Source organism: Protopterus annectens, chromosome 3.part1 (genome assembly GCF_019279795.1).
Source record: "Protopterus annectens isolate FY-2018-M chromosome 3.part1, PAN1.0, whole genome shotgun sequence".
Classification (NCBI taxonomy): Eukaryota; Metazoa; Chordata; order Ceratodontiformes; family Protopteridae; genus Protopterus; species Protopterus annectens.
Window position 1 is genome coordinate 1,039,708,892 of NC_056732.1, and position 27,789 is coordinate 1,039,736,680.

At 45.9% G+C, this 27,789-nt stretch overlaps 1 protein-coding gene across 1 annotated transcript in view; it reads right to left on the reverse strand.

Annotated features, from left to right (window-relative positions):
- Positions 1-27,789, reverse strand: part of CEP76 (centrosomal protein 76) — a 1,583,298-nt gene that overhangs the window by 1,007,424 nt on the left and 548,085 nt on the right. The window contains exon 6 of the mRNA XM_044067192.1: positions 809-906. Within this exon, the coding sequence (XP_043923127.1) occupies positions 809-906 (98 nt within the window). The remainder of the gene's footprint in view (positions 1-808; positions 907-27,789) is intronic.

A 27,789-nucleotide genomic window follows, 5' to 3' on the forward strand; every position in this document is an offset into this window, starting at 1 on the left:
AAGACCATTTGCAGTGTCATTACCACGGATGAAAGTAATAGTGCATCCAATAAATGGTACTGCTTCCTTAGAAGACAGATGGTGTGCAAATCAAGGATGTATCCCCTTATACGTGTCCAGTCAGAGAAAAGAGTTTGGTATAAAAATAAAAAAGAATAGAATAGTGCATCCAATAAATGGTACTGCTTCCTTAGAAGACAGATGGTGTGCAAATCAAGGATGTATCCCCTTATACGTGTCCAGCCAGAGAAAAGAGTTTGGTATAAAAATAAAAAAGAATAGAATAAATGGGTGTGCTACTGCTAGACACCTTAAAGTAAGGGTGTGGCAATGTTTGCATTGTGCTGGTATCACTTCATGCCTATAATGTCTGAGGAAAGGGTGAAATAAGTGGTGAGATCAGGGTTGAATGATGGGCTTCTCCTTGCCCTTAGATCCAATGGCCCTTGGTTCAGTATTTTTTTATTTGTATTTGTTTTGTGGGGGTAGAGCACTGATCTCCATGGACGTTTTTCAGATTCAGCCCAGAAGCTGCATCTGGTAAAGTGTCTTGCTCAGAGTCGCATAGTAGCCAGTGGAGTATGGGGCAGACAACACCAGAAGCCCAAAGTGAATATTCTTAAGCAAGTTAAAAAGGAAAAAAAAAATTAAAAACAAACAAAAAAGTTAAATGGATTATTACTGGACAAAGCATCATTCAGAGGCTATGACAATTCTCCATGAGTGACAAAAAAGGAATCTTAATTACAGGAGGAGGAAAGTCCACCCCAGACAAAAAGAGTTAAATAAAATATGCCAGTAGAAATACCTGAGTATTCACAATTTCCTGACTTAATATTTGATTAAGTCGTGGATAAAGTTCAAGTTTAATATTAAGAACTCCAACAGGAACTTTGGACTCTGCGCCTGATAAAGAAAAAAGAAAAGAGAATGTGTTAGTCGTCTCATTATATCATTCACCAAGTTTAATGCACTTGATCTATTCTACCCAGATGCACCCAAAACTGCTCAAATTAAGGGAGAACACCTAAAATACTCAGAGCAGACTGCATGTGATTAATATTAAGGTACCTCTAGTGAACTTTTACCTGTACTTTACCAACCACACAACTAGATTATTTAAACAAGTAAATTAGAATCAAAACATGCTATGGATGCTATATATGCTTTATCTGTGGCAGATATACTTGGGATTCAGAAAGAAATCCAGTGCTCGCGTTAAGGGCTGCAGTAAAAAGGCCATAGTTCCACAACATGGTATTTATCATTTCAGAGACACAGTATCTATAAAGAGGAAAGATCTCATTATCAGCTCATTTACATGTCCCTGAATCGCTACTATTTACTTTTAATGTTAATCAACACTTTCCTGTGGTAGTTAACTCTGCTAGCCATTGCATTGCATTGGTAAAGGAACCCCCATTCACATATACACACAATAAAATAAACACACACACCACATACCCCATACCGATCCCTGAGTTGTCAGAACATTCCTATTGTCTTCTTTTAGATTTACCCCTGCCCCTGTAAATCATGGATGGTTAGAGTCAGTAAACAATGCCAGATAGAGTTTCGTAGTTCTTATTGTACAGAAACTGCACTGAGATGTTAGACCTGCTACTTCATTACCTTTTTAAGTGACTCTAAGTCACATTTCAAAATTTTCCCTGGTGTTGTCTAATGTCCCCTCTGTCTTTATCCTGAAGCCTCCCCCACACAGACACACTCCCATCCCTCTGTCCATGATTTTATAGGAAGCTCCTGCTGTTGCGTCTTACAGGCATAGCGCTCAAATTTTATTTTATTTTACATTTGTTGACCGGGAGTGTCTGACTGAGCTAAAGCCCTTTTTCAGCGGAGGCCCGGGGAGAAAAACTCCAAAAAGTATAAACAACTAAAATAGCATTATGGTAGTCATGGCACAGAATAAAGAAAATGAATATAAAGCGTAAAGGGTTTTCTCCCTTACTGCATAAAAACAGAATGCCAGGTAATTTCCATCTACTTTCTCTACCCACACCAATGTCCCTCCAAAAATAGCACAAAGTAGATATTACCAGAATTAAACCAGATGAAGGCACTGTAAGAGGTGCCTGGCAGTGGGTATGACAAAAGGAGTGGCATCCAATAAACAAAAGGGGTTAGAAGGAGAAGGATGGAGCCATGAAATGCAGAAAAATACAACATAAAAAGGCAACAGCAAAGCAGGCAAGGAATCACAACAGCAAAAGCAAAGTGAACAGGATATGTACAGGGCAGGGAATAAAAACAATGCTGCAAGACATACAACATTAAGCGCCAAACCCGACTCGACTGGCAGCTTCACTGAGCAGTATTTCACAGCTCTGCAAAAACTATCATGAAAAATGTAACTCTACACATTGAGGAAGGTCTGCTCTCCTTTGCTCAAGAAATACAGACAAAACGTAATAGAGGAACAAAAACAAAATCACTTTGAATCTTTACTGACAGTCTGATGCATGGCATACAATGTTCACATCCGGAAGATGTGCAGCTGTTTATTTCTAGGAAAAACAGTGGCTTAAGACACTGAATAAAAAAGAAAACTTTAATTGTTAACTAAGCAAGAATCTCCAAGCACAAAATGTGCCAGAGTTTGGTGGAGAGCCATAAGCATGGACACAATTAAGCTCAGGAGTTGTACAAATACTCTAGTGAAGACACACAAGATAATCATATTTCCAACTCTCCTCATATACTGCCAACTGTTCCCTGCCAAGTTGTAAAAACTCTATACACTATCTCCTAGTTTACAGAGATTTCACAAGAAAAGGCACAGAAAAATCATGGAAATACTATACAACTATGAGGAATGTCACAGTGGGAGACAAGGAGCTTGGGATTTTTAGTTTGTAAAAACAAAAAAATAAAAATAAAAGGGGGCGTTTCACAGCATGATTTTCTAAGATATAGATATATATACAGAGTGTCCAGATTTTTGTCTCACAGTTCTGTTCTGTTCGTCATAAAATTAGTGGTTTTATGGCAAACCTTTGAGGACTGAAGTTATTACATGACACACATTTCAGTTTCCGACATTATTTCTTCCAGTAAATGCGTGCTACTCTAGCATCTACTGATGGATTTACTACACATCACCAAGTCAAATGGCATCAGAAATACTCACTCTATAGATCTAAACCTCTTTTGCAACATCAACAGAACAGTTTGGAGGAACAGGTATATCCCACAGAGGATACCACTGCTCTGGAACAGATTCCCCATCCAAGTAAAAGAAAGCTAATCTTTGCCCATATTCAACACCAACATGGAGCTATGGATAGGAAACAGAAAATTCATCCCAGGACTGTCACCTGTTATACTAATGGACAGAGGCAGCTCCTAAATGCTTTATACCATGCAAGAGTTCCGTCATATTACCTATGGTATGATCCCAGTTATTCTTATTATGGGTAATATATAATTATCAACTATGGGATGGGCAAAGCCTATCTCTAAACAAATGGGATAGGTAAATCTGAACACCAAAAGGGAAATTGGATAAGCTTAAAATGGCCTGCAAGGGTAGCTAGCCTTGTTCTTACCAATGAACCTATGAATATATAAGTAAGACTTCATACTTGCACAGCTGTTAAAAAAAATCAAATAAAAATGTGTTTTAGTTTCAATAGGCCCACTCCAGATGGCCAGTTTCTATCACTCTTAAAAGAACAATTTTTTGGTCTCCCCTCAAGTTTAAATACCTCATGCATCTTTAATTCATACCCATGACCTTACAATCCACACTACTTTATTTTGTTGAGCACACATATCTGTTTCTTCATTGTACTCAGAAACCAGAGTAGCACTGACAAACTGAAAACTTTTCTCACAGTCCACATCTGGAACCATCTCCTTACATGACCCCAACATTGTATTTCAGCTGCAAGAAAATGTCCTCTTTATCCAAAAGCTTTACAAACTCACCAAAACTGAATGGCTATCCAATGAACTCACACATCTTTTAAATCTAAGGGATGAAGCATGATACACATGGAAACAAACACCAACAACTGACAACTGCACTTCCTTTATAGTATTATGGAACCAAGCCAAGAAGTCCATCAGTACACAAAAAAGAAATCTCCAAACAAAGAAACAAACTATCCTTTTACCTTCCCCCAAACACTTTTGGAAAGAGGTTAACCCATCTTACAGGAAGAAAACATCCTCACGATTCCCTGTCTACAAGCATCATATAATGTGGTACAACAAAAGTTTCTCCAGAAGGTTTTCTTAAAGAATTTATCATTCTCCTGTCAATAAACTCCACCTAGGTCATGCATTTCGACCCTGCCACCATCATTCATTTCCCTTCTTCCAATTCAAATGCATATGACCTAAAGAAGTCTGTATTCTACTTGAAAACATTTCCATCGACACCCCTCCTGGATCTGACAATATAAACTCTTGGTTCATATATCACTGTAGAGATCTTCCCTGTCTTCACCTCACTCATGTAATTAATCTATGTCTTACACAAAGCATCGTGCCACAGAGCTGAAAAATTGCTTTAATTAGACCCCCTCCCAAAGCAAACCAATCCAAAAGATGCCTCTCAGTTCCATCCAATATTCATTGTTCTTATTCTGGGCAAACCTCTGGAACAAATAGTCTACACCAAACTCTCTCTATATATACCAACAATACCACTTGCTCCCACCAAACAGCATGGATTCTGGCCAGTATGAAGTACTATGGACAGCATTTCGGTCCCAAAATGCTAACATCCTGCAAAACTCTGATAGTGGTACTATTTATAGACCTGATAAAGGAATTTGATTTCAATGACCACTATCTTCTCCAAAACAAACTAAGTGAAATTGGTATCAGTCCAGATGTCATTTGGTTTAAAAAGTTCCTCACTGGCTGACATTTGAGAGTTAAAGTAGGATCCTCCCAATCTGAATCTGCACCTATTACCAAAGGTGTACCACAAGGATACATTATTGCCCCACCCCATCCATAATCTTCTAAACGTCCTTGTGATATGACCCCCCCACCTCCTACTTATCCTCAATGCTGATGACAGCAAAGTTGTGCAAGCTGAACTTACCAAAACAGTAGATGTTCGAGTGATCACTACTGTAGTAGTCTTAGCTATATGGGTTACATCTTGCCAAGGATATAACAGGCATGCCGCTTCCAAATCTTCATGTACCTAGACTGTCAAGCAGCTCAAACTGAGCTGACTAAAAGACAAGTTTGGATGTAGAGTCCTTCAGAGCTTTACTGCCAGCAGGGAGAGGGAGGCTGAGCCCTGAAAGAACAATGTCAGGAACAAAAAAACTTAATTATCCACACCTGGTATTAAAAACACACCAAAATACAAGGGGGATGGAGGAACAGAGGGAGTATCTACTACATCAGTGATCATTTTAAAATATACTGTTACGGTAAGTTCAACTTACACAACTGGATAATGTTCATCATGTTGATCACTGCTGCAATAGCCTTAGCTATATGTGTAGACTACCACAGCTAACTACATTTGGGAGGTGGAAGGAGAAGGGAAAAGGAGAACATGGAGAATGGACTTAGCAAAGCTTGATCTAGATCTAGAGAAGGAATCAAACTTATAGCATTTTGTAAAAGTATATACAGAGGACAAACTAATAACTTCTAGAATATTTTTAGACTCCAAACCTTTCCAAAAAACATATATGAAGCCAAGGCCCTGGTAAAGTGAGCCTTAATCCTGTCTGGAATAGATTTGTTATGGTGAGTATAATAAGAAGTTATGTACCTACCATAACGTTCCATGTTAGTTGTCTTCTTCTCGCCTTCTTTCTTGCTGGATGGGTTCAGAACCGATCCTCGGCTCCGACTCGGCCTATACCAAAGCTCGAGAGCTATTTACCGGCTCAAGGCCCTCCCTATATCCCACAATGCTAGGTGTCCAATACCCAGATCTCGTTTGGTAGCTAACACCATGGAGACACCTGTGCCAACTATAAGGACTATCTACAGTGGTAACAGATGGGGACATAACCTAGGAATAGTCCAATAGAGGAATACGGCCTCAGAAGAATTCTTCTCAGTCTGTCCAGGCTAGGGGGATGGTGGGTTGGACGCAAGAAAGAAGGCGAGAAGAAGACAACTAATATGGAACGTTATGGTAGGTACATAACTTCCTAATGTTAAGTTGTCAATCTCGCCTTCATTCTTGCTGGATGGGACAGCGTCCCTAGCACCTTAGTCCTGGGTGGCTCATCGGAACAGACTCTTGAGCACAGCGGAACCAAACTCAGCCCGATTCCTGGAGGCCATATCCAACTTGTAATGAGAAATAAAGGTATGAGGAGTGGCCCAAGTGGTTGCGGCACAAACAGATTCCATTGGGAGCCTTGCTTGAAAAGCTACCGACATGGCTAACGCTCTGGTGGAATGAGCTTTTGGTTTTACAGGGAGTTATTTGTGTCTTAATTGGTAAATAAAGGATATGATTGAAGCCAGCCATCTGGATAAAGATACTTTAGAAACTGGCAAGCCCTGCTTGCCCTCAGCATAAGACAGGAAGAGTTGGTCTGACTTCCTAAATTGTTTTGTCCTATCCAAATAAAAATGTAATTGCCTGTGAACATTCAAAAAGTGCAGCTTTTGTTCAGCTCTGTTTGAGTAGTTAGGAAAAAAGACAGGAAGCTCAACAGCCTGATTCAGGTTTGTCTCAGAAGGGATCTTGGGTAAAAAGGAAGGGTTCGTTCTAAGTGAGACTCTATCCTTGTGAAAAACAAGACACAGAGGACGAATGCAGAGGGCTTGAAGTTCCGACACTCTTCTAGCTGAGGTGATAGCTACTAGGAAGAGAGTCTCCCAGAAGAGTAATTTTAAAGAACAGGAGGCCGCAGGTTCAAAGGGAGGGAGAATCAAGGAAGTTAATATCAGGTTTAAATCCCACGGAGGCGGGGGATCTCTAACCGGGGGCCTGAGTAAAATAGTCCCTTTAAGAAAGGCCTTACAAAGTTTGTGGGACATGATGCTGGATTCTGACAGGCCAGCGTGGAAATTAGCGATAGTGGCCAACTGGACCCTAATGGAGGCAGACGAGGAACCTGCTCGAAAAAGTTCTGCCAAAAAATCCAGAACAGTGTGGACAGGGGCTGTAAAAGGATCTATATTCCTGGTCTCTGCCCAGCAGGAGAAACGTTTCCATTTACTAGCATAGGTTTTTCTGGTAGTAGATTTATGCGAAGAAAGGATGATTTCACATACTGGCTGAGAAATCTGTGGAAGCCTGGCTAAGGTTGGAAGTGGAGCAACCAAGCTGTGAGGTTGAGAGACTGAAGGGATTGGTGCAGCCCGCCCGACTGATGGACCAACAGGTCAGGCACTGGGTCCAGACTCCAGGGCTGCTCCAATAGATGACGATGCAGGAACGGGAACCAAATTTGTCGAGGCCAGAAAGGGGCAATGAAAATCATCCTGGAACCCAAAGCGGTCGCTTTCTGAATCAGTTTGGGAATTAATGGAAAGGGAGGGAATGCATACAGAAGACCCCGGGGCCAATCGTGGACTAGAGCGTCTCTGGGGGAATGGCGGTAGAGTGAAGAAGTCCTCGCACTTGCTGTTGAGAGGGGTAGCGAAAAGGTCGCAACAAGGTTGACCCCATTTGCGGAAAATCTTGTCCGCTACTGACTGATTGAGAGACCACTCGTGAGGCATGAGAATGGCTCTGCCCAGCCTGTCTGCTATGACGTTGGACTTCCCAGGGATGTGCGTTGCTATCAGAAACCATTGGGAAGAGATCGCCCACTGCCAGAGTCTGAGTGCTTCTCGACATAAGGGATAGGATCTGGTTCTGCCCTGCTTGTTGATGTACCACACTACAGACATACTGTCTGTTTGAATTGCAATAGTCCCGATAGGCAGAGAGTCCTGAAGAGCTTGCAACGCTAAAAGTACCACTCTCATCTCCAAGACGTTTATATGCAGGTGGTATTCTAGGGGTTGCCAAGTGCCCTAGACAGTACTGCCCTGAAAAAGCCCCCACCCGATCAGGGAGGCATCCGTGGTCACCGTGGCAACAGGAGAAGGTAGAACAAACGGTCTGCCCTGGAGAACTGTAGGGGAGACCATCCACCAAGCCAGGTGGTCTTTGCATGTTTGAGTGATCATTATCCTGTGGGACATTGGGAGCTGTTGAAAGGACCATTGGGTAAAAAGCATCCACTGAAGGATCCGCATGTGGAAACGAGCCAGGGGGACTAGAATGATTGCTGCCGCCATAACACCCAATGTTTTTAGTACAAATCTGGCCTGAATCGTCTTGCACTTTAGTAGTACTTGCACATGTCGGTGAATGTCTGATACTCTGTCTGGAGGAAGTTTTGCAGTCAGATCTTTTATGTTTATTTCTGCACCTATAAATGTTATAGATTGACAAGGCGACAATGCAGACTTTTCGAAATTTATTGATATACCTAGCTCGGAGCAAGTCTGAATGGTATAGTCCCTGGCTCGCAGAAGTTGATGCCTGGTGGAAGCAGTAAGGAGCCAGTCGTCGAGATATGGAAACACCTGAAATCCCCGTCGCCTCAGGTGAGCGGTAGCCACTGCCATGCATTTGGTGAACACCCTGGGGGCTGTGGTGAGACCAAAGGACAGGGCTCTGAATTGATAGTGACTGTCTCCCAGCCGGAAGCGGAGAAACCTTCTGGAGCGCCTGTTCATTTTGATATGGTAGTACGCATCCTGAAGGTCTACAGAGCACATCCAATTGTCCTGACCCAAAAAGGGTAGAATGGACTGAAGCGTGACCATCCGGAACTTTGTTCTTTGTATAGACCTGTTCAGTCTGCTGAGATCCAGAATGGGTCTCCAGTCCCCTGTTTTTTTTCGGTACCAAAAAGAACTTGGAGTAAATTCCGGATCCTTGCTGGTCTGCTGGGACTGGCTGGATGGCCCTCTTTTTTAGCAGTTTTGAAATTTCTAGTACTGCTTGATCCCTTAGCACGGGTGGGACATCTGGAAGGGATCTGTTTCTTTGTATAGGGGTGTGGACGAAGGGAATTTTGTAGCCCTCAGATATGATAGACTGTACCCATTTGTCTTGTGTGAGGAGTTGCCAGGCTTCTGGGTACAGTGACAACCTTCCCCTGACTGCCTCCAAAGGTGGACAGTCAGGCAGCCCCTCAGGGGTGCTGGAAGGGTTTGTCAGAGAAAGATTCCCTGCTACCCTGATTCTGCGGACCCCCTCTGCCCCTCGGGCAGCATCTATTATTGTTCCCTCCTCTGCCCCTGGAGGGAAACTCACCCCGTGCATCAGGCATGACTCCCTGGGGTTTGCGAAACCACATTTTTCCACCCTTCTGACCTTTCGGGTATGGTCTAGATGGAGTGGAAAAACGGACTCCCACAGCAGAGAGAGTCTTGCCTTCCTGCTCGCACCTGGTAAGTGTATCCTTCACCTGTGGTCCGAACAAAGCCGAACCATCAAAGGGGGTGTTGGTGAAGGACGCCTTAAAGGGGTTAGCAAAGTTGCACAACCGCATCCAGGCATGTCGTCTCAAGGTTACACCTGTGCCTGCGGCCCTACTTGCCCCATCGGCTGCATAAGAAATGAGCCACATGGAGGAGTTAACAATGGAGTTAAGGGTTGCCAGCTGGGAGTTAATCTTTTCCTGAGAACCCGCAGCAGATGGATCCTGAAGTGTATCGCCCAATTCCTTAAGGATATCCCTTTGAAAGGTGGGTGAAATGGCACAAGTAGTTCAGCGACCGCATGGAAAAGGTCGCTAAGGAAAACATCCGTTTCCTGTACCTGTCCATTGTCCTAGATTCTTTATTAGGTGGATGGACAGGGACAGAAGGATCAGCCAACTCCTTCTCAGTGGCTGCTGCAACCACCATGGCATCAACAGGGACACCCTTCATACGAAACTGTTTGTTGGACGGGGCTGTAATAAACTTTGTGGGCCTACGGGGAGTTGGTTCCACTATGTCCGGGACCGTCCATGCCTTCCAAGCCACCACTTCCATGAGTGGGTCGAAAGGCGGAGACACCCAGGAGGTGGAGGGGCGAGTGCAAAATGCGTCCAGGTACACCGACTCGTCCTCGGAGGGATTAAGGGCAGTCCAGTTCCCCCTCTGCCTAAGGATCTCAAGGATGTCTGAAAAGGAGACATCCTCAGAGGGGGACCTTGGGGACGCTTCCGAATCCTCCAAATCAGTGTCTGAGGTGACTGACTCGGGGGAGTCGACATGTTTCCTCTTACATTTTCTCTTCCGAGGGGGCTCCTCTGAATGATCAGGGGAGGCCTCGGAAGAGGAAGACACACCCAATGGGGCTACCTGGAGCATCTGTTCTCCATGCTTGGGGTCAGGAGGGTGAACAGAGACCGACGTAGGCACCATGGGGGGAAGAGCCGAAGGAGCCGATCGTGGGTCTGACCCAGGAGTCAGTACGCTCCTCATGACCTCGAAGGCACCCCTATTGGGCAGAGAGGAAGGTCCCCACTCCGAAGAGATGAGAACCCCTCCCGGCACAGAGAGTGATGGCTCTGAGGCCGATGTCGGGGCTGAGCTCACCTGCGCCAAGGCACCGAGAAGGAGAACGGGGTTGGACAAGGGTCTGAGGCCACTCGCCCCCTCTGAACCGACGAGGGAGTCTCGGCACCCGGATCCCTCCACGGACGGAACCAATGAAGAGATCGGAGCCGAAGAAGGAGCCAAAAAGTGAGGTACCGGCTCCGACGTACCGACGATTCGAGCCCCAACGAGCTCCGGCTCCGAACATAATGGAAGAGTCGGAGGAGGAATTGTTGAAGATGCAGGGATAGCCGCAGTCTGTTGAGAAGGGCTAGATAACATTTGGGCAAGTGCCTGCGACTTTAGGAGTCTACTGACCACCCTCTCGAGGTCGTGATCAGAAAGCCTGGAAGACTGAGAGGAATGTGACCTATGGCTCCACTCCGACTGTAATAACGGAGATCTCGGAGCCGAATGAACAGACTCCAAAGCGGGAGATCTCGAGCGTTTTCGGCTCAGAGAGGTCTCCAACACTACAACAGGAGCCGACTGAGATCTCAAAGTGTTGGTTCCAGCCGGAACCGACGAGGAGGCAGCAGCTCCGCTTGGCCACGGCTCCGAACAGGGAGCCAACAGTTTGACGGGCTTGGAGGGTTTAGGCTCGAAGACGAAGGCTTAGACGGGGACCCTTCAGGCTTAAGTAAGCCTCTCAAAATAAGTTTGTTCCTACGCTCCTGCAGGACTCTCGGACTGAAGGCATGACAGACCAAACAAGAGTCCTGCAGGTGTAGGGGGCCCAAACAATACACACAAGAAGTGTGACCGTCTATCAGAGACATCTTCTGACAGCACGAGTCACACTTCTTGAACCCTGATACCTTAGTATCCTTAGACATAATGGCACTATAACAGGGTACCAAGGAACTAAGTAACTAGTGCCTAATGCACTACAAACACACACACACGCACTAGAACTAACACTACAACAATGCTATAAAAAATACAGCTAATAAGACTAGTAGAAATATAAATATATATATAAGAAAAAACTAACTCTACCCTAAAGGGTGGGGGAGGGGGGACTCTGAAAACTACCAGCAAAGAGAGTTTCTAAAAGGGATTTCTCAAGGGATCAGAAAGGGGACACTAAAAGAAAGGTATCTAACAAGAATGTAGCTATTTATATCTAAATAAACTTAGTAAAAAAGTTTTATACGACCTGGAGCCAGTAAACATGCAACCTCGCAGCTGAAGTGGCAAAAGAGATCTGGGTATTGGACGCCTAGCATTGTGGGATATAGGGAAGGCCTCGAGCCGGTAAATAGCTCTCGAGCTTTGGTATAGGCAGAGTCGGAGCCGAGGATCGGCTCCGAACCCATCCAGCAAGAATGAAGGCGAGATTGACAACTTAACATCAAAAGGTAATAGCCTTAGACAACCACTTGGAAGTAGTCTGTTTTGATACAGGTTGTCCCTTCTTTCATTCACCAGAAATGAACAACTGATCCAAACAGCCGAACCATTTAGTTGTGTCAAAATATCACCAGAGTTGTCTGTGGACCTCCAAGGTATAGAGTATCCCTCATTTTTAGGTTCTGGAAAGAAAAAAAAGAAGTTATGTACTCACCATAACGTTCCACCTGAGTAGTTGTAATTCATTTGTCTTCAACCTGTGGGTATTTGGATCCGGATCGGATCTGAGACGGCCGCATCACCAGCATCTGATCTGAACTCCAAGCTCCTCCCCTACCCACAATGCCCCTTCATCTCCTTCCTTCCCTCAGATTGAGTTTGCTGAATCAGAAACATAAGCCTGACCCAAGAAAACCTTACCACTAAAGGTTCAGATAATCTAGAACAAACATAAGCAGGAGAGCCACAAGTGTGTACCTCTCCCAAATATCAAAACAGGACAGTCATGGCAAGGTTAGGGGGAAGGAGAGGGATGGTTGAAGACAAATGAAGTACAACTACTCAGATGGAACATTATGGGGAGTACATAACTTCTTTATCTGATGTAGTTTACTTCATTTGATCTTCAACCTGTGGGACGGATTCCCCAGTTACCTTTATCTGGGTGGCCCTCATGGAAGGATATTACGGAGCCAAAGGATGCTCTACCCCTGGATATCATCTCCAATTTGTAATGTGAAATAAAGGTATGAGATGAGGACCAAGTAGCTGCAGAACAAATGTCATCCAGCGACACTCAAGACCAGAAAGCCACTGAAGTTGCCATGGATCTAGTGGAATGGGCTTTAATCAGCCCTGGCGGGGAGATGCCTTTGTCAGAATATGCCCGTAGAATACATTGGGAAATCCATCTCGCAATGGTAACTTTAGAAACCAGTTTGCCAAAAAAGGGTTTCACATAGGAAACGAACAGTTGATCTGATTTCCAGAAGGGTTTTGTTCTGTGCAGGTAAAACCTCAATTGCCTATGTACATCCAACAAATGAAACTTGTATTCTCCTCTGTTATAGAAATTTGGAAAGAAAGCAGGCAGACTGATGGCTTGATTAATATTGTTCTCAGAAGCCACTTTAGGAAGGAAGGATGGATTCATGTGCAGGGAAACCCTGCCCTTATGAAAAACCATATAAGGAACTTTAATGGGTAAGGCTTGGAGTTCCGATACCCTCCTGGCTGAAGTAATGGCCACCAAAAAGGCCGTTTTCCAAGAAAGGAATTGTAAGTCTACTAATGCCGCTGGATCAAAGGGAGGAGCACCCTGCTGAAAAGTACCACACAAAAAATTCCAGAATGGTCGGAACTGGAGCTGAAAAAGGGTCTTGAGTCCATTGAGAGGCCCAAATAGAAAAACGTTTCCATTTACTATGGTATATCTTTCTTGTAGAAAATTTATGGGCCGCCGCCAGAATGAAGTTAAGTGGAGAGGATAAACCAGGAGTCCTAATCACTGCTGGAACTAGAGCAGCCAAGCTGTGAGTTTCAGACTGTCCAGGTCTAGGTGAGGGACCCCTGAGGGGTGAGAAATAAGATCCGGAACCGAATCCAAGATCCATAGAGAAACTACTAGATGAGACCATAGAGAGGAGAACCAGACTTGATGAGGCCAGAATTGGGAGATGAGGATAACTGTGCTTCCCAGCCTGCGAGCTTTCAGAAGAAACTACGGAATGAGAGGTAACGGAGGGTAAGCATAAAGGAGAACAGGAGGCCAAGCATGAACCAGAGCATCTCTAGGGGCTTTCCCCTGAGGAGGATTCAGAGTGAAAACTCGCTGCACTTCGCATTGGAAGGAGATGTGAAGAGATCGCAGCAAGGCCAGCCCCACTTAAGGAAATGCTGTTCCACTACTGAAGGATTCAGAGACCACTCGTAATACATCAGAACAGTCCTGCTGCGCCTGTCCGCTAGGATGCTGGACTGTCCCGGAATGTGCATTGCCACCAAAAAGTGGCCGGTGGAAACTGCCCATTCCTGCACTCTCATGGCTTCTCGACAAATGGGGCAAGATATGGTTCCTCCCTGCTTGTTGATATACCAGACCACTGACGTTGTCCGACTGGATGGCAATAGTCCCTAGAGGAAGATGGGCATGAAGGGCCTGCAATGCTAAAAGAACCGCCCTCATTTCCAGGACATTGATATGCAACTTGATCTCATAGGTTGGTACTAGGCTATCTGCCCTAGGGCCTATACAAGCCTAGCCATAACAATTCCCTGGCTATTTCTTCCCACACTATTTACTTCCCTGGACCCCTGTCTAGGACTGTCCTTCCCGAGCAATGCCCCCCCACCCTAGCTGGGAGGCATCCATGGTCACTGTAGTTGTGGGAAAAGAAGGAAGAAAGGGACATCCCTGGACAAGTTTTGGGGAAAGAGTCTACCAGAGAAGTGACTCTCTGCAAGCCCAGGATATGCGTATCGGATGGGGCAAGGGTAGGCCCAGGAGGGACCACTGAACTGCTAACATCCAATGGAGGACCCTCATGTGAAGATGTGTGAAGGGAAGAAGATTGATAGTGGCTGCCATGGAACCCAGGGCCCGAAGAACTGATTCCGCTGATGGGTGGTGAGAATGAAGAAGGTAAGATACGTGAAGCTGCAAATTGTTTACCCTTTCCGGAGTGAGATAGACTTTCACTTGTATGGTGACTAGCTGAGCTCCAATACAATGTAAGCTCTGAACTGGAGTCAGAGACGACTTATTGACATTGATTGCAATGCCTAGTCTGTTCGCTAGAAGGAAGTAATCCCTGGCCTGGCACAGTAGATGCTTGGTATGGGGCAGCAATGAGCCAATCGTCCAGGTAGGGGAATACCTGGATTCTCTGAAGCCTCAAGTGGGCTGCTACCACCACCATGACTTTGGTGAATACCCTGGGGACTGTGGTGAGACCAAAGGGTAGGGCTGTGAATTGATAATGGTTGGCCCCCAGCCGAAAGCAAAGAAAAGTACAGTTTTGTACCTACCATAAATGTAGATGTCTGATAGACATGCAACTGCAGTCATAACATGTGGGTTGTCCTGCCTCAGGCAGCCCTCGGTCGGCCGGATTCCAAAGTCTGGGTCCGGCTGATGTCGCATTTCTCTCCGACGTCAGAGTGGCTGGAGTACATAAGCATCAGCCGACGCCATTTTCTTCAGTGTTTCTTGCCCCAGATGCCAGGTGCCCTCCAAGGAAGGCTGTAATCAAATAGGAAGACAAAAACGGGATTCCAAACAAATAAATGAGCAATAAAACAAATACACCATAACAGATATCCCCAGCTAAGAGAAACAGGGATAGGAATGGACCCTAGGCATAGAGGGGTATGGAGGGAGGGAAAATCCGACTGCAGTTGCATGTCTATCGGACATCTACATTTATGGTAGGTACAAAACTGTACTATGTCCTTCAAGAATGCAACTGCAGTCATAACATGTGGGTAGAATACCATAGCTTAGCTGGGGGAGGAGGAATGCTCTAGGAAAAAGATGGTGTGACAATCAAACCCTGCAGGACTGCCGAAGCAAAGCCTGCTCTGGATCTGGAGTATAGAGGGAGATTGTAGTGTTTGGAGAATGTATGCACGGAGCTCCATGTAGCAGCTTCTAGAATGTCCTTGGTAGGCACTCCTCTTAAGAATGCTGTAGAGGTGGCTGTAGCTCTAGTGGAATGTGGTCTGACATTGGCTGGAACAGTCTTTCCATGAAAGGAATAACAGAATCTGATGCAATGTCCAATCCATTTAGAAATAGTCTGTTTTGAAATTGCTTTTCCTTGGACTGCAGGGCGTAAGCTACAAAAGTTGTTCAGACTTCCTACTGGCCTTGGTTCTGTCCAGGTAGTATCGGGTTGTCTGTGAATGTCCAAGGTATGCAACAGTCTTTCCCCCTTATTCTCAGGATTGGGGAAGAAAGCAGGCAGATGAATGGCTTGATTTAAAGAAACCCTAGATACCACCTTTGGCATAAAAGTAGGGTTGGTCCTTAATGAAACCCTGTCTCTGTGAAAAATAATAAAGGGTGGTATTGCCATTAGGGCCTGTAGCTCCGAAACCCTTCTTGCTGAGGTAAATGCCAACAGGAAAGCTGTCTTCCATGACAGAAATTGCAAGTCGACTGAAGCTGCTGGCTCAAATGGAGGTAGAGTCAGTTTTTCTAGGACAAAATTGAGGTCCCAGGCTGGCACTGGGGCCTTTCTTGGTGGCTTAATGTTCTTGATTTCCCCCGAGGAATTGCCTTAATAAAGGGTGAGAAAAAACAGGAGGATCAGTGTTGTATCGAGCTGAAATAGCAGATGCATGTATCTTTATGGAAGAATATGAGAGGCCGTTTTTTAACATATCTGCCAAATATTCCAAGATGAGTGGGATGTTCAACAATGAAGCATCATGCCCCTTGCTGGTATTCCAATTGCTGAATCTTTTCCACTTTGCTAAGTAAACCTTTCTGGTGGATGGTCTTCGAGCCTCTGTTAGTATCCGCTGAACTTCCTTGGAGAGAGATAAGCTGAATTTATTTATGGGATCTCCCAGGCTGTTAGCTGCAGTGTCTGAAGATTTGGATGCAGTGTTTCGAAATTGTGTTGAGTCAAAAGTAGAGGCCACTGGGGAAGGGCCCACCTCCTGGTGTGACATATGCTCCATAGTAGTGGGTACCAGTGTTGTCTTGGCCAGTCCGGAGCTATTACGATTCCCTTGGGTTTCTCTGCTTTGATCTTCTGCAGCTGTGTCTGATAGGGACATGCAGGTATGCCTCCTTGAGGTCCAGAGTAATCAGCCACGACCCCTTGCCCAGCATGGGAAGGAGTTGCTGTAGAGTCAGCATTTTGAACTTTGGTACTATGAGAAAGGTGTTTAATGCGGACAAGTCCAGTATTGGTCTCCATTGAGATTCTTTTCTTGGAACAAGGAAAAGTCTTGAGTAAAACCCCTGGTCTTGTTCTTGTTGTGGAACTCTTTCTATTGCTTTCATCCGAGTCAGCAGAGTGATTTGTTTGATAGCCTCTGCCCTCTGATTTTGTGGTAGGTTTGGCATGCCTTGTTTTCTTGGTAAGGTATGAAAATGAAACCTGTACCCTCGGTCTATAATGTCCAAAATCCATTTGTCCTTTGTCAGTCTGTGCCAGTTTTCTGCAAACAGAGATAATTTCCCGCCCAAGGGAGATTCTAGTTGTTCCCTGGTAGGTGGTAGTAGAGGAAAGTCATTGAGATTGTGGTTGTGGGGCAGGTGAAACCCTGGCCACTTCTTTGGTTTCCTGGCTGCCATTGTCGTCCCCTGTAAGGGCCTCTGTATTGGCCTCTTCCTCGCCACGCCTGTTCTTACCCCTTTGAAACTTTTCTGGATTAGGAAAGGACCAGTTTTTGAAGGCCAATTCCTACTGAATCTGGGGGTTGAACCTGGAGGAAATCTTTCACAGTCTGAACTGATTTTGCTTTTTCTTCGATGGTCTTTAACACATCCTTAGCATTTGCACCAAAAAGCTTGTTCTTTCCAGGTGCATCCAGAAGTTTTGCTTTTACATGATCTGGTAGAGGTTGATCTTTAGCCAAGCATGTCTGAATGACTGCCCCTGTCATAGCTGCCCTACATGAAGCCTCCAGTGCATCATATCCACACTGCAGGAAGTGATTGCTTACTTGCTGAGTGTTATGTACAGCTTCCTGCAAAGTCTTCCTGTCTAAAGGATCAGGAGTGGCTAATGTTTTTGTAAATCTTCTAACAGATAATCCTGATATTGTAACATATGAAAAGGCAATTTAAAGCTCTCATAGATAAGGTAGTGGATGTGTAAACCTTTTGCCCCATCTCTCTAATGACCTAGCTTCCTGTTGGAGGGCAAAGGATTTTTGAGGTGGAGGCTGAAACTCCTTTAGGCCCCTGTGAAATAGTTTCCAAATCAGCAGTATGGGCCCTGAATAAATGGGAATGAGTTTCTGGGACCCTGTAATACCTGTCTGGCTTGGCTGGAGCAGGAGGAAGAGAATCAGGGTAGTACTATAGTCAGAATACAAATCATCCAGTACATCAAGTACAGGAGGAATAGCTAAGGGCCTGTGCTGAGGCTTCTTAAGGAAAGTCCTAAGGCGTTTCCTAGAATCAGAATATTCCTGACCCTGCCACTTGAAATGTTCCCTCATGGTGTGCAGAACTTCCCCAAAAGAAATATCCTCAGGAGGGGAGGCCGAGGGGATGGAATCTTCTGCATCCGAGTCCTCATAGGTCTGAAAGAGCTCTTCCTGGCTATCAGAGTGGACAGAGCCCTCAGAATCTTCATCTGAAGGAGTAGGGTCAGAGGGTTCAACCTGGGGCCTTTTATCAGGAGGGGGCTGGGATCCTCTCTCAGGATGGGCCTGTGAACCTCTAATCATGGAAATTAAATCAGCAGCCATGGACATAATTTGTGTCTCTGGAGTCGGCAGAGGTAAGGATTTAGAAGTAATATGCTTTGTTTAGCTGGCTGCCTTAGCCCTAGTGTAGGCCTTAACAGACATGGCCATAGGGGGCCTGGCAGCTCCACGTGCAGGAGTGACCTTGTCTACAGCAATGGTCTCGGGCATTTCCTCGGTTTCGGTATCCGGAGGAAAATCTATAACTGGCGTTGGAGTAATGTCTGGAATCGAGTCGCCGGTACGGTGTCTTCGGTTCGGAGCGGTGGAGAGACCGTCTCAGAGGGAACCGGAGCACTCGCGCTAGGTTTTGGCGTGGAGTCGGTGGTAGATGCTGGCCGAGTTTGTCGGTCCCGGTCTTTTCGCTTTTTGGGAGTTTGCGATGTCGGGAGATCCGACGGCATGGTGTAAGTAAAATTATCGCCGAAAAAATCTTCAGCGAACTCCGCCCGGCGCCTGAGAGTGCGCTTGTTGAAGCGAGCACAGGCTACACAGGCCGAGACGTCGTGGTCTGGGCCTAGGCAAGGGAGACAGTAAGAGTGGAAATCCTTATGAGGTATTTGTTTACCACAAGAAAGACAATTGTTAACTTTTTCAGTAATTTCTGACATCGGCTGAGGCAAGAAAAGGTCCCCAACGGGGTACTTAGCTTTTTTGATGACTTTGGTATCGTAGAATACAGGAGCTGACCGACCGGCACTTGAACTGCTTCTGCTGGGCACCGCGGCAAGAAAGACTGAAGAAAATGGCGTCGGCTGATGCTTATGTACTCCAGCCGCTCTGACGTCAGAGAGAAATGCGACATCAGCCGACGTCGGACCCAGACTTTGGAATCCGGCCGACCGAGGGCTGCCTGAGGCAGGACAACCCACATGTTATGACTGCAGTTGCATTCTTGAAGGACATCCTGTGGGAGAGCTTGTTCATTTTGATGTGATAGTATGTGTCTTTGAGGTTGATCGAGCAAATCCAATCTTCTGCCTGCAGGTAAGGCAGAATGGACAGAAGCATGACCATTTGGAATTTCTCCTTGGCTACTGACAGGTTCTGAACAGACAGATCCAGAATGGGTCTTAAGTCCCCCGTTTTCTTTGGCACTAAAAAGAACATGGAATAGATGCCCAATATGAATTGATGACTCATTTTTTTAACAGCTTTTCTATCTCCAGTGCGGCTTCCTCCCTCTGTGCGGGTGGAACATCTGGGAGGAGTTTTGGTTGGGGGTGGTGGTGTTACGAATGGGATGGAATAATCTCTGTATATGATTTTTAACACCCAATTGTCTGTTGTAACGGACTCCTACTCTATTGGGTGTAACAAAAGATGGCCCCCGACTGCCTCCCAAGATGAGCAGCCGGACAACCCCTCAGGGTTGCTGCAAGGGTCTGTCTGACAATGGTTCTGGAGACCCAATGATCTTTGGACCCCTTCTGCCTCTGGGCCGGCGTCTGTCATAACCCCCTCTGCCTCTGAGGGAAGGAGAGTCCAGTGTGTCCAGGGAGAAATTGGATTTCCGGAACCACATCTTCTTTGCCCCTTGTTGATTCCTTGAGAAGGATCTCTGAGGGGCAGAGAAGCAGATCCCAACATCAGAGAGTGTCTTTCCGTCCTTTTCACTCTGGACTTGTGTCTCACACACGGACTTCCCAAACAGGGAAGAGCCATCATAGAGAGCATTCGCAAAGGACGCCTTAAAGGATTCGAAAATTGACAAAGCCGAAGCCAGGCATGGCCCTCATGGCAATGTCTGACCAGGCTGCCCTAGCAGCCCTTTCCATGGCATGGGAAAGGAGATGCAGGGAAGTATTCACAACCGCTTTGAGAGTGGCCATGCACTCAGAGAACATTTTCATGCTCTCTGCCAATGTGGGCTCTGGGGGCGACTCAGCGAACCCCCTTGACCAAATCTCGCTGAAGTCGAATAACATGCGCCATATAGTTCAGTGCCCTTATGGAAAAGGTGGCTGAAGTATAAACTCACATCCCCAGACGATCCGTCGACCGTGACTCTTGGTCAGGAGGATGGACCGTAGAGATCTCCTGAGCGAGCTGCCACCACCATAGCATCTACTGGGGAACCCTTACTCCAGCTGACTCTGTCCTGTGGGAGGCTAAGGACTTGGTCTTTTCGGAATTGGCTCCATGGTGTCTGGTTCCTTCCATGTCCCTAGATGTAATAAGGTCTAGTAGTGGATCAGCAGGGGGGGGGGGGGGACACACCCAGGAGGTAGATGGGCCCATGCTGAATGCCTCCAGGAACACAGACGCATCCGGGGTCAGTTTTTATGTGTACCACCCCCCCTTTGGTGTAGTATTTCCATGATGTCTCCAAAGGAGACATTCTCGGGGGGGGGGTGACTTGGGGGAACCTTCCCCTTCTTCCAAGTCTGTGTCGTCTGTGAGGGACACTGGAGAGGAGTCCAAGTGTCTCCTTTTACACATGCGTTTGTGAGGGACCTCCTTAATGAGACTCTCTGTGAGGGACTCGCAAACTGGGGATGGGTCCCCAATGGGTGCTCCCTTTGGCACATCAAGCACAGGCTGTTCCTGACAGGACAGGATGGTCGGAGTTGTACCCATAATCAAGGAAGTCAGGGCAGATTCCGAAGAGGAGATGGTTAGAGCCTTCACCTACTTGAGAGGACCCTCTCCACCCCGTCAAAAGCCGAGGGAGAGCGGACATCACGAAAAACAAACAATGGAGCCGCTCTCCTCGGATTCGATGGGGGAGTCAGTGCCAAGCCCATTGGCACCGAGATGCTGAGGGGAAGGCTGCGCTTAAAGAAACTCAGATCCAACAGCACCCCCTCAGATCCGATGCCGAGGTTACGGTTCCGAGAGCTCGGATCCGACCAGCTCAAGACCATGACCGAAGTCGAGGTACTAGGTACCGTCGGTGCCGGCCCTCTGAACCTGAGGGCTCTCGGATCCAAGAACTCCAAAACCAATGGCCGGATTGGAGAAGGAGCAATGGAGGCGAAGAAGGGCTGACAACCCCTCACTCCAGAAGACGAGGGGGCTGACAAGACCCCCACCTAGATCTGGGTGCGGATACACTTCTGCATCATCCTGTCCATCTATGATTCGCTTAGACTGCGGGTGGAACTGGACAATGAAGCCACCGACACTGGCCGGGAGTGCCAGTGAGGGGAGGCTCTCGAAGGAGGCCGAGACACCGTTGGCTCCGGTGAAAACCTTGGAGAACGGAGCTGAGGGGTGTTGGGCCTGGGAGGAGTTTTCACCTTAGCTGGAGGCCCCGACTGTGTCGAGCAGTCAGGGGGCCACTTTCTGGGCCTATCTTTGTGCCTCCTGTCAGAATCCAAATGCCTAGAGACAGGGGTTTGAGGCCTGGGAGGGAGAAGACATGGTAGCGGCCGTTACCATGGAAGATGAAGCGGGGACAGCCGTCCCCGATGCTGATAAGAGGCTTTTCATAATCAGCTTAACCCTCCGGTTTTTGAGGGCTCTGGGATTAAAACTTGAACAAATCACGCAGGCCATGTCCAGATGAGCCGCACCTAAACAAACAACGCACAGAGTGTGGCCATCAGCCGGGGAAAGCTTATGGCCAAACTCTGTGCATTTCCTAAAGACAGGCTTAGGAACATCTGCCATGTCTAAGGAGCCCCCCCCCCCCCCCCACACACACACACACTCTGGCACTAACTGGGTGGAGAGGAAGGAGAACACAACACTAACTTATAACTTTTTTCTTTTTTGCACCGACGGTTGACGTGGGTGTAGGGGAGGTAAAGGTAAGAATTTTAGGGGGAAACTGGCTATCCAAAAAGCCAAACACTTACCAAAGAAAACACAACGTCTGGAGCTTGAGACTACGCTGCTGGGCTGGAAAGTGGCAAATAAGATCGGAGGAAAGGAAGGAGATGGAGGGGGCATTGTGGGTAGGGGAGGAGCTTGGAGCTCGGATCAGATGTTGGTGATGCGGCCATCTCGGATCCAACCCGAATACCCACAGGTTGAAGATCAAATGTAGTAAACTACTTCAGATTGAAGCGATTGATAGTTTGGTTTAAAGTAAGCTCTGATACCACTTTAGGCATAGTTCTCAAAGAATCCTGTCCCTGTGTAAAATGAGATAAGGGTGACTCACCATAACAGCTTGCAACTCAGATACCCTTCTCGCAGAGGTCAGAACAATCAGTAAAAATGTTTTCCAGGTTAAGAATCTCAAGTCAGCCAGATTAGCTGGTTCAAATAGAGCAAATATTAGCTTTCTAACACAAAATTAAAATCCCAAGGAGGGGCTACCAGTTTTCTAGGAGACCTCTAATGCAAAATCACTTTCAAGAACATTTTGACATGAGACTGCATTGAAAGAGGATGATCCATGGGCACACAAGCTGAAATGGCCCATAAATGAACCTTGACAGAAAAATAAGAAGGACCACAGGATAATATCTCACACAATTATTGTAAAACCAGAGAACAGCTAACCCTGAATGGATGCTGATCATGTTGTTGGCACCAGGCAGAAAACCTTTTCCATTTGCTAATATAAGATTTTTTAGTAGCAGGCTTATCTTGCTTCCATTACTGCCTGCTGCATGTCCCTAGAAAACAGGTGCCTAAAAGGAAATAAGACCCTATCGCTCAGGTAGTCAATTGAAGATGACTGATGTCAGGCTGTATCAAACACTCATGCTCTTGTGTGAGTAGATCAGTCTATGAGGAAGCGTCTGGTAATTGTCCCTGGTCATTTCCAAAAGAAGTGAGAACTACAGTTGTCTGCGCCAAAAGCAAGTCACCACAATGATCTTGGAGGATTCCTTCTGAATCTTCAGAAGTATTCTACATATTAGTGGAAGGGGTGGAAAGGAATAAAGAAACACGCTTGTCCAAAGAAAAGAAAACGCATCTGTCTTCCAGGCCTTCATGAATGAAATCCAGGAACAGCATTTTCCCAGTTTATTGTTCAGACAGAAGTTAAAGTGGTCTAATTGAGGAATTCTCCACAGATGGATCATACATCGGAAGACCCCAGATCTAGTTTCCAATCACGAGGTTCTGCCCTGGTGCTGCTCAGCTTTTCTGCCACACAATTTTAATATGACAGAATGTAGGATGCATTTAAAGTGACAGTGTGCTGTGAAGCTATATCCAAAGTTAACATGGCTAGTCTGCAATGTGGGTATTACCAGGTTCCCCCTTGCTTGTTGATGTATCACATGACTGTGGTTTTATGTCTGTAACCACTTGAAGAGGTCCCAGGGACCAAAGATGGTTCAGAGAGTTGAGTGCCTTGATCAGGGCAAGCATTTCCTTGATACTTATGTGCTTATGTCTATCCATGGCATCCCACACCCCTTGCACTTTTATACCTCCTGAAAATGCACCACAAGCAAAGTCCAAAGTGAATGTGGTGACTGACTGCTTTAGAGCAGGAAGGAAGAAAGGGAGACCTGGACTGACTGCTTTAGAGCAGGAAGGGAGAAAGGGAGACCTGGATATAAGGCTATCTGTTGTTTTCACTAAAAGATTTCTCTTCTGACAACCATAGTAATGAGATCTGAAAAAATAAGGAGTATTGATGCTAGCACCAAAGAGATTTCAGATACCACTATACCTTTCTCATGTGGAGTCTTGCCTGGGGTATCATGAGAATCAGAGATGCCATGAGACCCAAATTTCTGAGGTATTACCTTGCAGTGACCAAAGTCTTGGTGGAAAATCTTAGAGGTAGATATAAATAAAGATATAGTTTTCCTGTGGAAGAAAAGCACTTTGAGCCAAGGTGTCTAGCTGACATCATAGGAACACAATCCTATATGAGGGAATAAAGAAAGTCTTTGCATGTTCTCTTCAAATTCCAGCTTGTGCACGAGACCTCTCACCAGAGAGACAGAAATTCCTGACACCTTGAAAAAGACTCTGCAAAGATAAACAAGTTATCTAAATATGGAAAAATGTACTCACCCTGTAGCCTGCAATGAGCTATAATCAGAGCTAGACACTTTCTGAACACCCCTGATGCAATGGATAGTCCAGAAGATAAGGCAGAGAAAGTACAATTGTGTACCTACCATAAATGTAGATGTTCGAGTGTATTCACTGTTGCAGTCATTGCTCTTGGGTTATCCTGCTGGCAGGCTACCCTCAGTCGGCCAGAATTCCAAAGTCTAGGTCCAGCGTCAGTTGCTGTCACCTCTACCCAGATGTCAGGGCGCCAGGGGTATAAAAGATAAAGCCGATGCCATTTTCTTCAGTTTTTTTTGTCCCAGATGTCGAGTGCACCAAATAGGTAGGCTGAAAAATATGCCAATAAGAAATGCATGCACAAAAATAACATTTCCTTCATCTACAAGCAAATACACCAAAAAGGTTGTATAGGATAGAGAAGTGCAGATAAGTCCCAGCAAAGAGAAGGGGGATGGTGGGTGGGTAACCTGGAGTGCAACAGTGAATACACTCGAACATCTACATTTATGGTAGGTACACAACTGTACTATGTTCATCGTGTTTCACTGTTGCAGTCATTACTCTTGGGTAGAATCCCAAAGCTGAGGATGGGTGGCTGGGCTAAATAGGATTAGGAGGGGCTATGAGGCCCTGCAGAACTAGAGTAGAGAGGCAAGTGGTAGTGCTTTGTAAAGGTGTGCACTGAACTCGAAGTTGCAGCCTCTAAGATATCTTTGGTTGGTACTCCTCTGAGGAAGGCTGCTGAAGTGGCTGCTGCTCTGGTGGAATGAGGTCTAATACCCTTAGGCACTGATTTGCCATGTTGAAAAGGATCATCATGGACCTCATAAATAAAGATATTGGGGACTTACAGACACTGGATCCTACCCAGTTCAGCTTTGTTAAGGGCAGATCCTGCCTCTTAAACCTGGTTGATTTCTTTGAAACAGTCACCAAGGCCATTGACGAGGGGAAGGTGGTCCACACAGCCTACCTGGACCTCGCAAAAGCCTTCGATACAATACCCCACTCGGGCATTATAGATAAGCTCACCAGCTTAAATATAAACCCCTGTGTCACTAGATGGGTTGCAAACTGGTTCAAGGACAGAATCCACATGGTTAGAATTGCTGGTGCCATGTCAGACTCCAAACCAGTTACAAGTGGCGTCCCCCAAGGCTCAGTCCTGGGACACCTCTTGTTCGGTATATATTTCTCGGAGGTACAGGCCAACACGGAAGGACTGTGGCTGACTAAGTTCGCAGATGACTGCAAACTGGGCGCCATAATTGACTCTCCAGCCAACACAAGCATACGCCAAAGGGGCCTCATAGAAACAGACAACTGGTGCCAGAGCCATGGCCTCAAGCTAAACGCCAAAAAGTGCATAGTCATCCCCTTTGGCAAAAACAGTGCCACAAATTACCACATAGGTGGTAATCCATTAAGTACAGAAGAAGTCATTAGGGACCTGGGGACCCAAGTTGATAGCAATCTCTCATTTGACAACCACATGGCCAAAGTGGTTAGAAAAACATTTTATATAGCCCACCTAATCATGAAGGGATTCACATCTAGATCAGGGGAGGTCATCGTGCCTCTTTACTCATCCCTCATCAGGCCCATAATAGAGTACAATGCCCCCTTTGGGATGTACCTTACCAGACACCTGCAGCAACTGGAAAGACCCCAAAAGTACCTCACCAAGAGGATCATAGGGCTCAAACAGATGCCATATGCTGCCCGGTTAAAGAAACTCCAGCTCTACTCAGTGGCATACCGCCTGCTCAGAGGCAATCTGTGCCTGACGTATAAAGCCATGTCCAACCCGGAATTAATGGACATGCTGCACCTCAGAAAATCCAAATCCCATCGAGCTACACGCTCGAGAAACTTGAACCTCAGCACTGAAATAAATAGGACATGCTGGAGGGACAGATTCATAACCCAGAGGCTTCCCTTCACTCTGGAATAAAATCCCAGTCCAGGTTAGGCAGAGTCCCTCATTGACTCTCTTCAAGAGGAATCTTGATGAGTGGATGGGAGATCTTAGGTTTACACCGGGTATCACTTCTCTTCTGTTAGACAGAGGCACAGTATACTAACCTCGAAAAAGGGCATAGCAAAATTAATTTAAAATGGGTGGTGAAAGCCAAACACACTCTGGCTAGGCATATAAATGCCCTAGGGCAGATAGTCTAGTATGAACCTATGAACCTATAAAAATAGCACAAACGGATACAATGGCCTATCCATTTAGAAATAGTCTGTTTCGAGATAGCCTTTCCTTCTGATCCTGCAGCATATGACACTAAAAGTTGCTCATTCTTTCTGAAAGCTTTAGTTCTGTCCAAGTAGAAGCGCAACTGCCTGTGTATGTTCAAAGAATGCAGAATTTTCTCACCCTTGTTCTGTGGATTTGGGTAAAAGGTAGGCAAGTGAATGGTTTGGTTGAGGGCCACACTGGACACCACCTTAGGCATATTTGTAGGGTTTGTCCTCAGAGGAAACCCTGTCTGGATGAAAAATGATGAAAGGTTCCACAGCCATGAGTGCTTGTAACTCCGAGACTCGCCTGGCAGAGGTTATTGCTAGCAGCAGAGCTGTTTTCCAGGATAAGAATTTTATATCTGCTGTTGATGCTGGCGCGAAAGGAGACGGTGTGATTTTTTCCAAAACATAATTGAGGTCCCAGGCCAGAATTGGTGCTCTCCTTAGAGGCCTAATGTTTTTGGCCCCTCTGAGGTACTGCCTTATTAAAGGATGAGAAAAGATAGGTGGTTCTGTATTGTAATGTGCTGAAATGGCAGAGGCATGAATCTTAATTGATTAGAAAGAAAGGCCTTTGTTCAGCATCTCAGTTAGGCATTGTAAACTCGGAGGAATATTTGGTACAGACATGTCCATGCCTTGTTCCTGGTTCCAAGCACAGAATCTCTTCTATTTTTCTGCATAAGATTTTCTGGTACTGGGCCTTCTGACCTCCAAGATAACATCCGTAACTGCTTTTGAAAGAGAAGTGTTCTGAATGGCTACATTATCCGCCATGCTGCCAGATTTAAGGTCCTGAGTTGGCTGTGCAGGATCTGATTGTTTTGTTGGGTCAGCAAGTGAGAGGTTTGAGGCAATATCCATGCTGGACCTTGAGACAAGCTCTTTAGGATTGGGAACCAGTGCTGGCATGGCCAGTCTGGTGCAATCAGTATCATTTTTGGCTTCTCTTGTCTGACCTTTAGGAGTACTCTGGGAAGGAGAGGCAGTGGGGGAAAAGCATATACTGTTTGATTTTTCCAGCTGAATGATAGGATGTCCACTTTCCATGCTTGCTTGTGATAAATCCTTGTGCAAAATCTCTGCAATTGACAGTTGTGAGGGGAGGCAAATAGATCTATGTCTGGGCATCCCCATTTCCTTATTATCATGCTGAAGACTTGTGGACCCAGTTTCCATTCGTGGGGATCCATGAGGTTTCTGCTTAGTTCGTCTGCCAGAGTATTTGTTTTTCCTGGCAGGAACTGTGCTTGCTGGTGAACTTGAAAA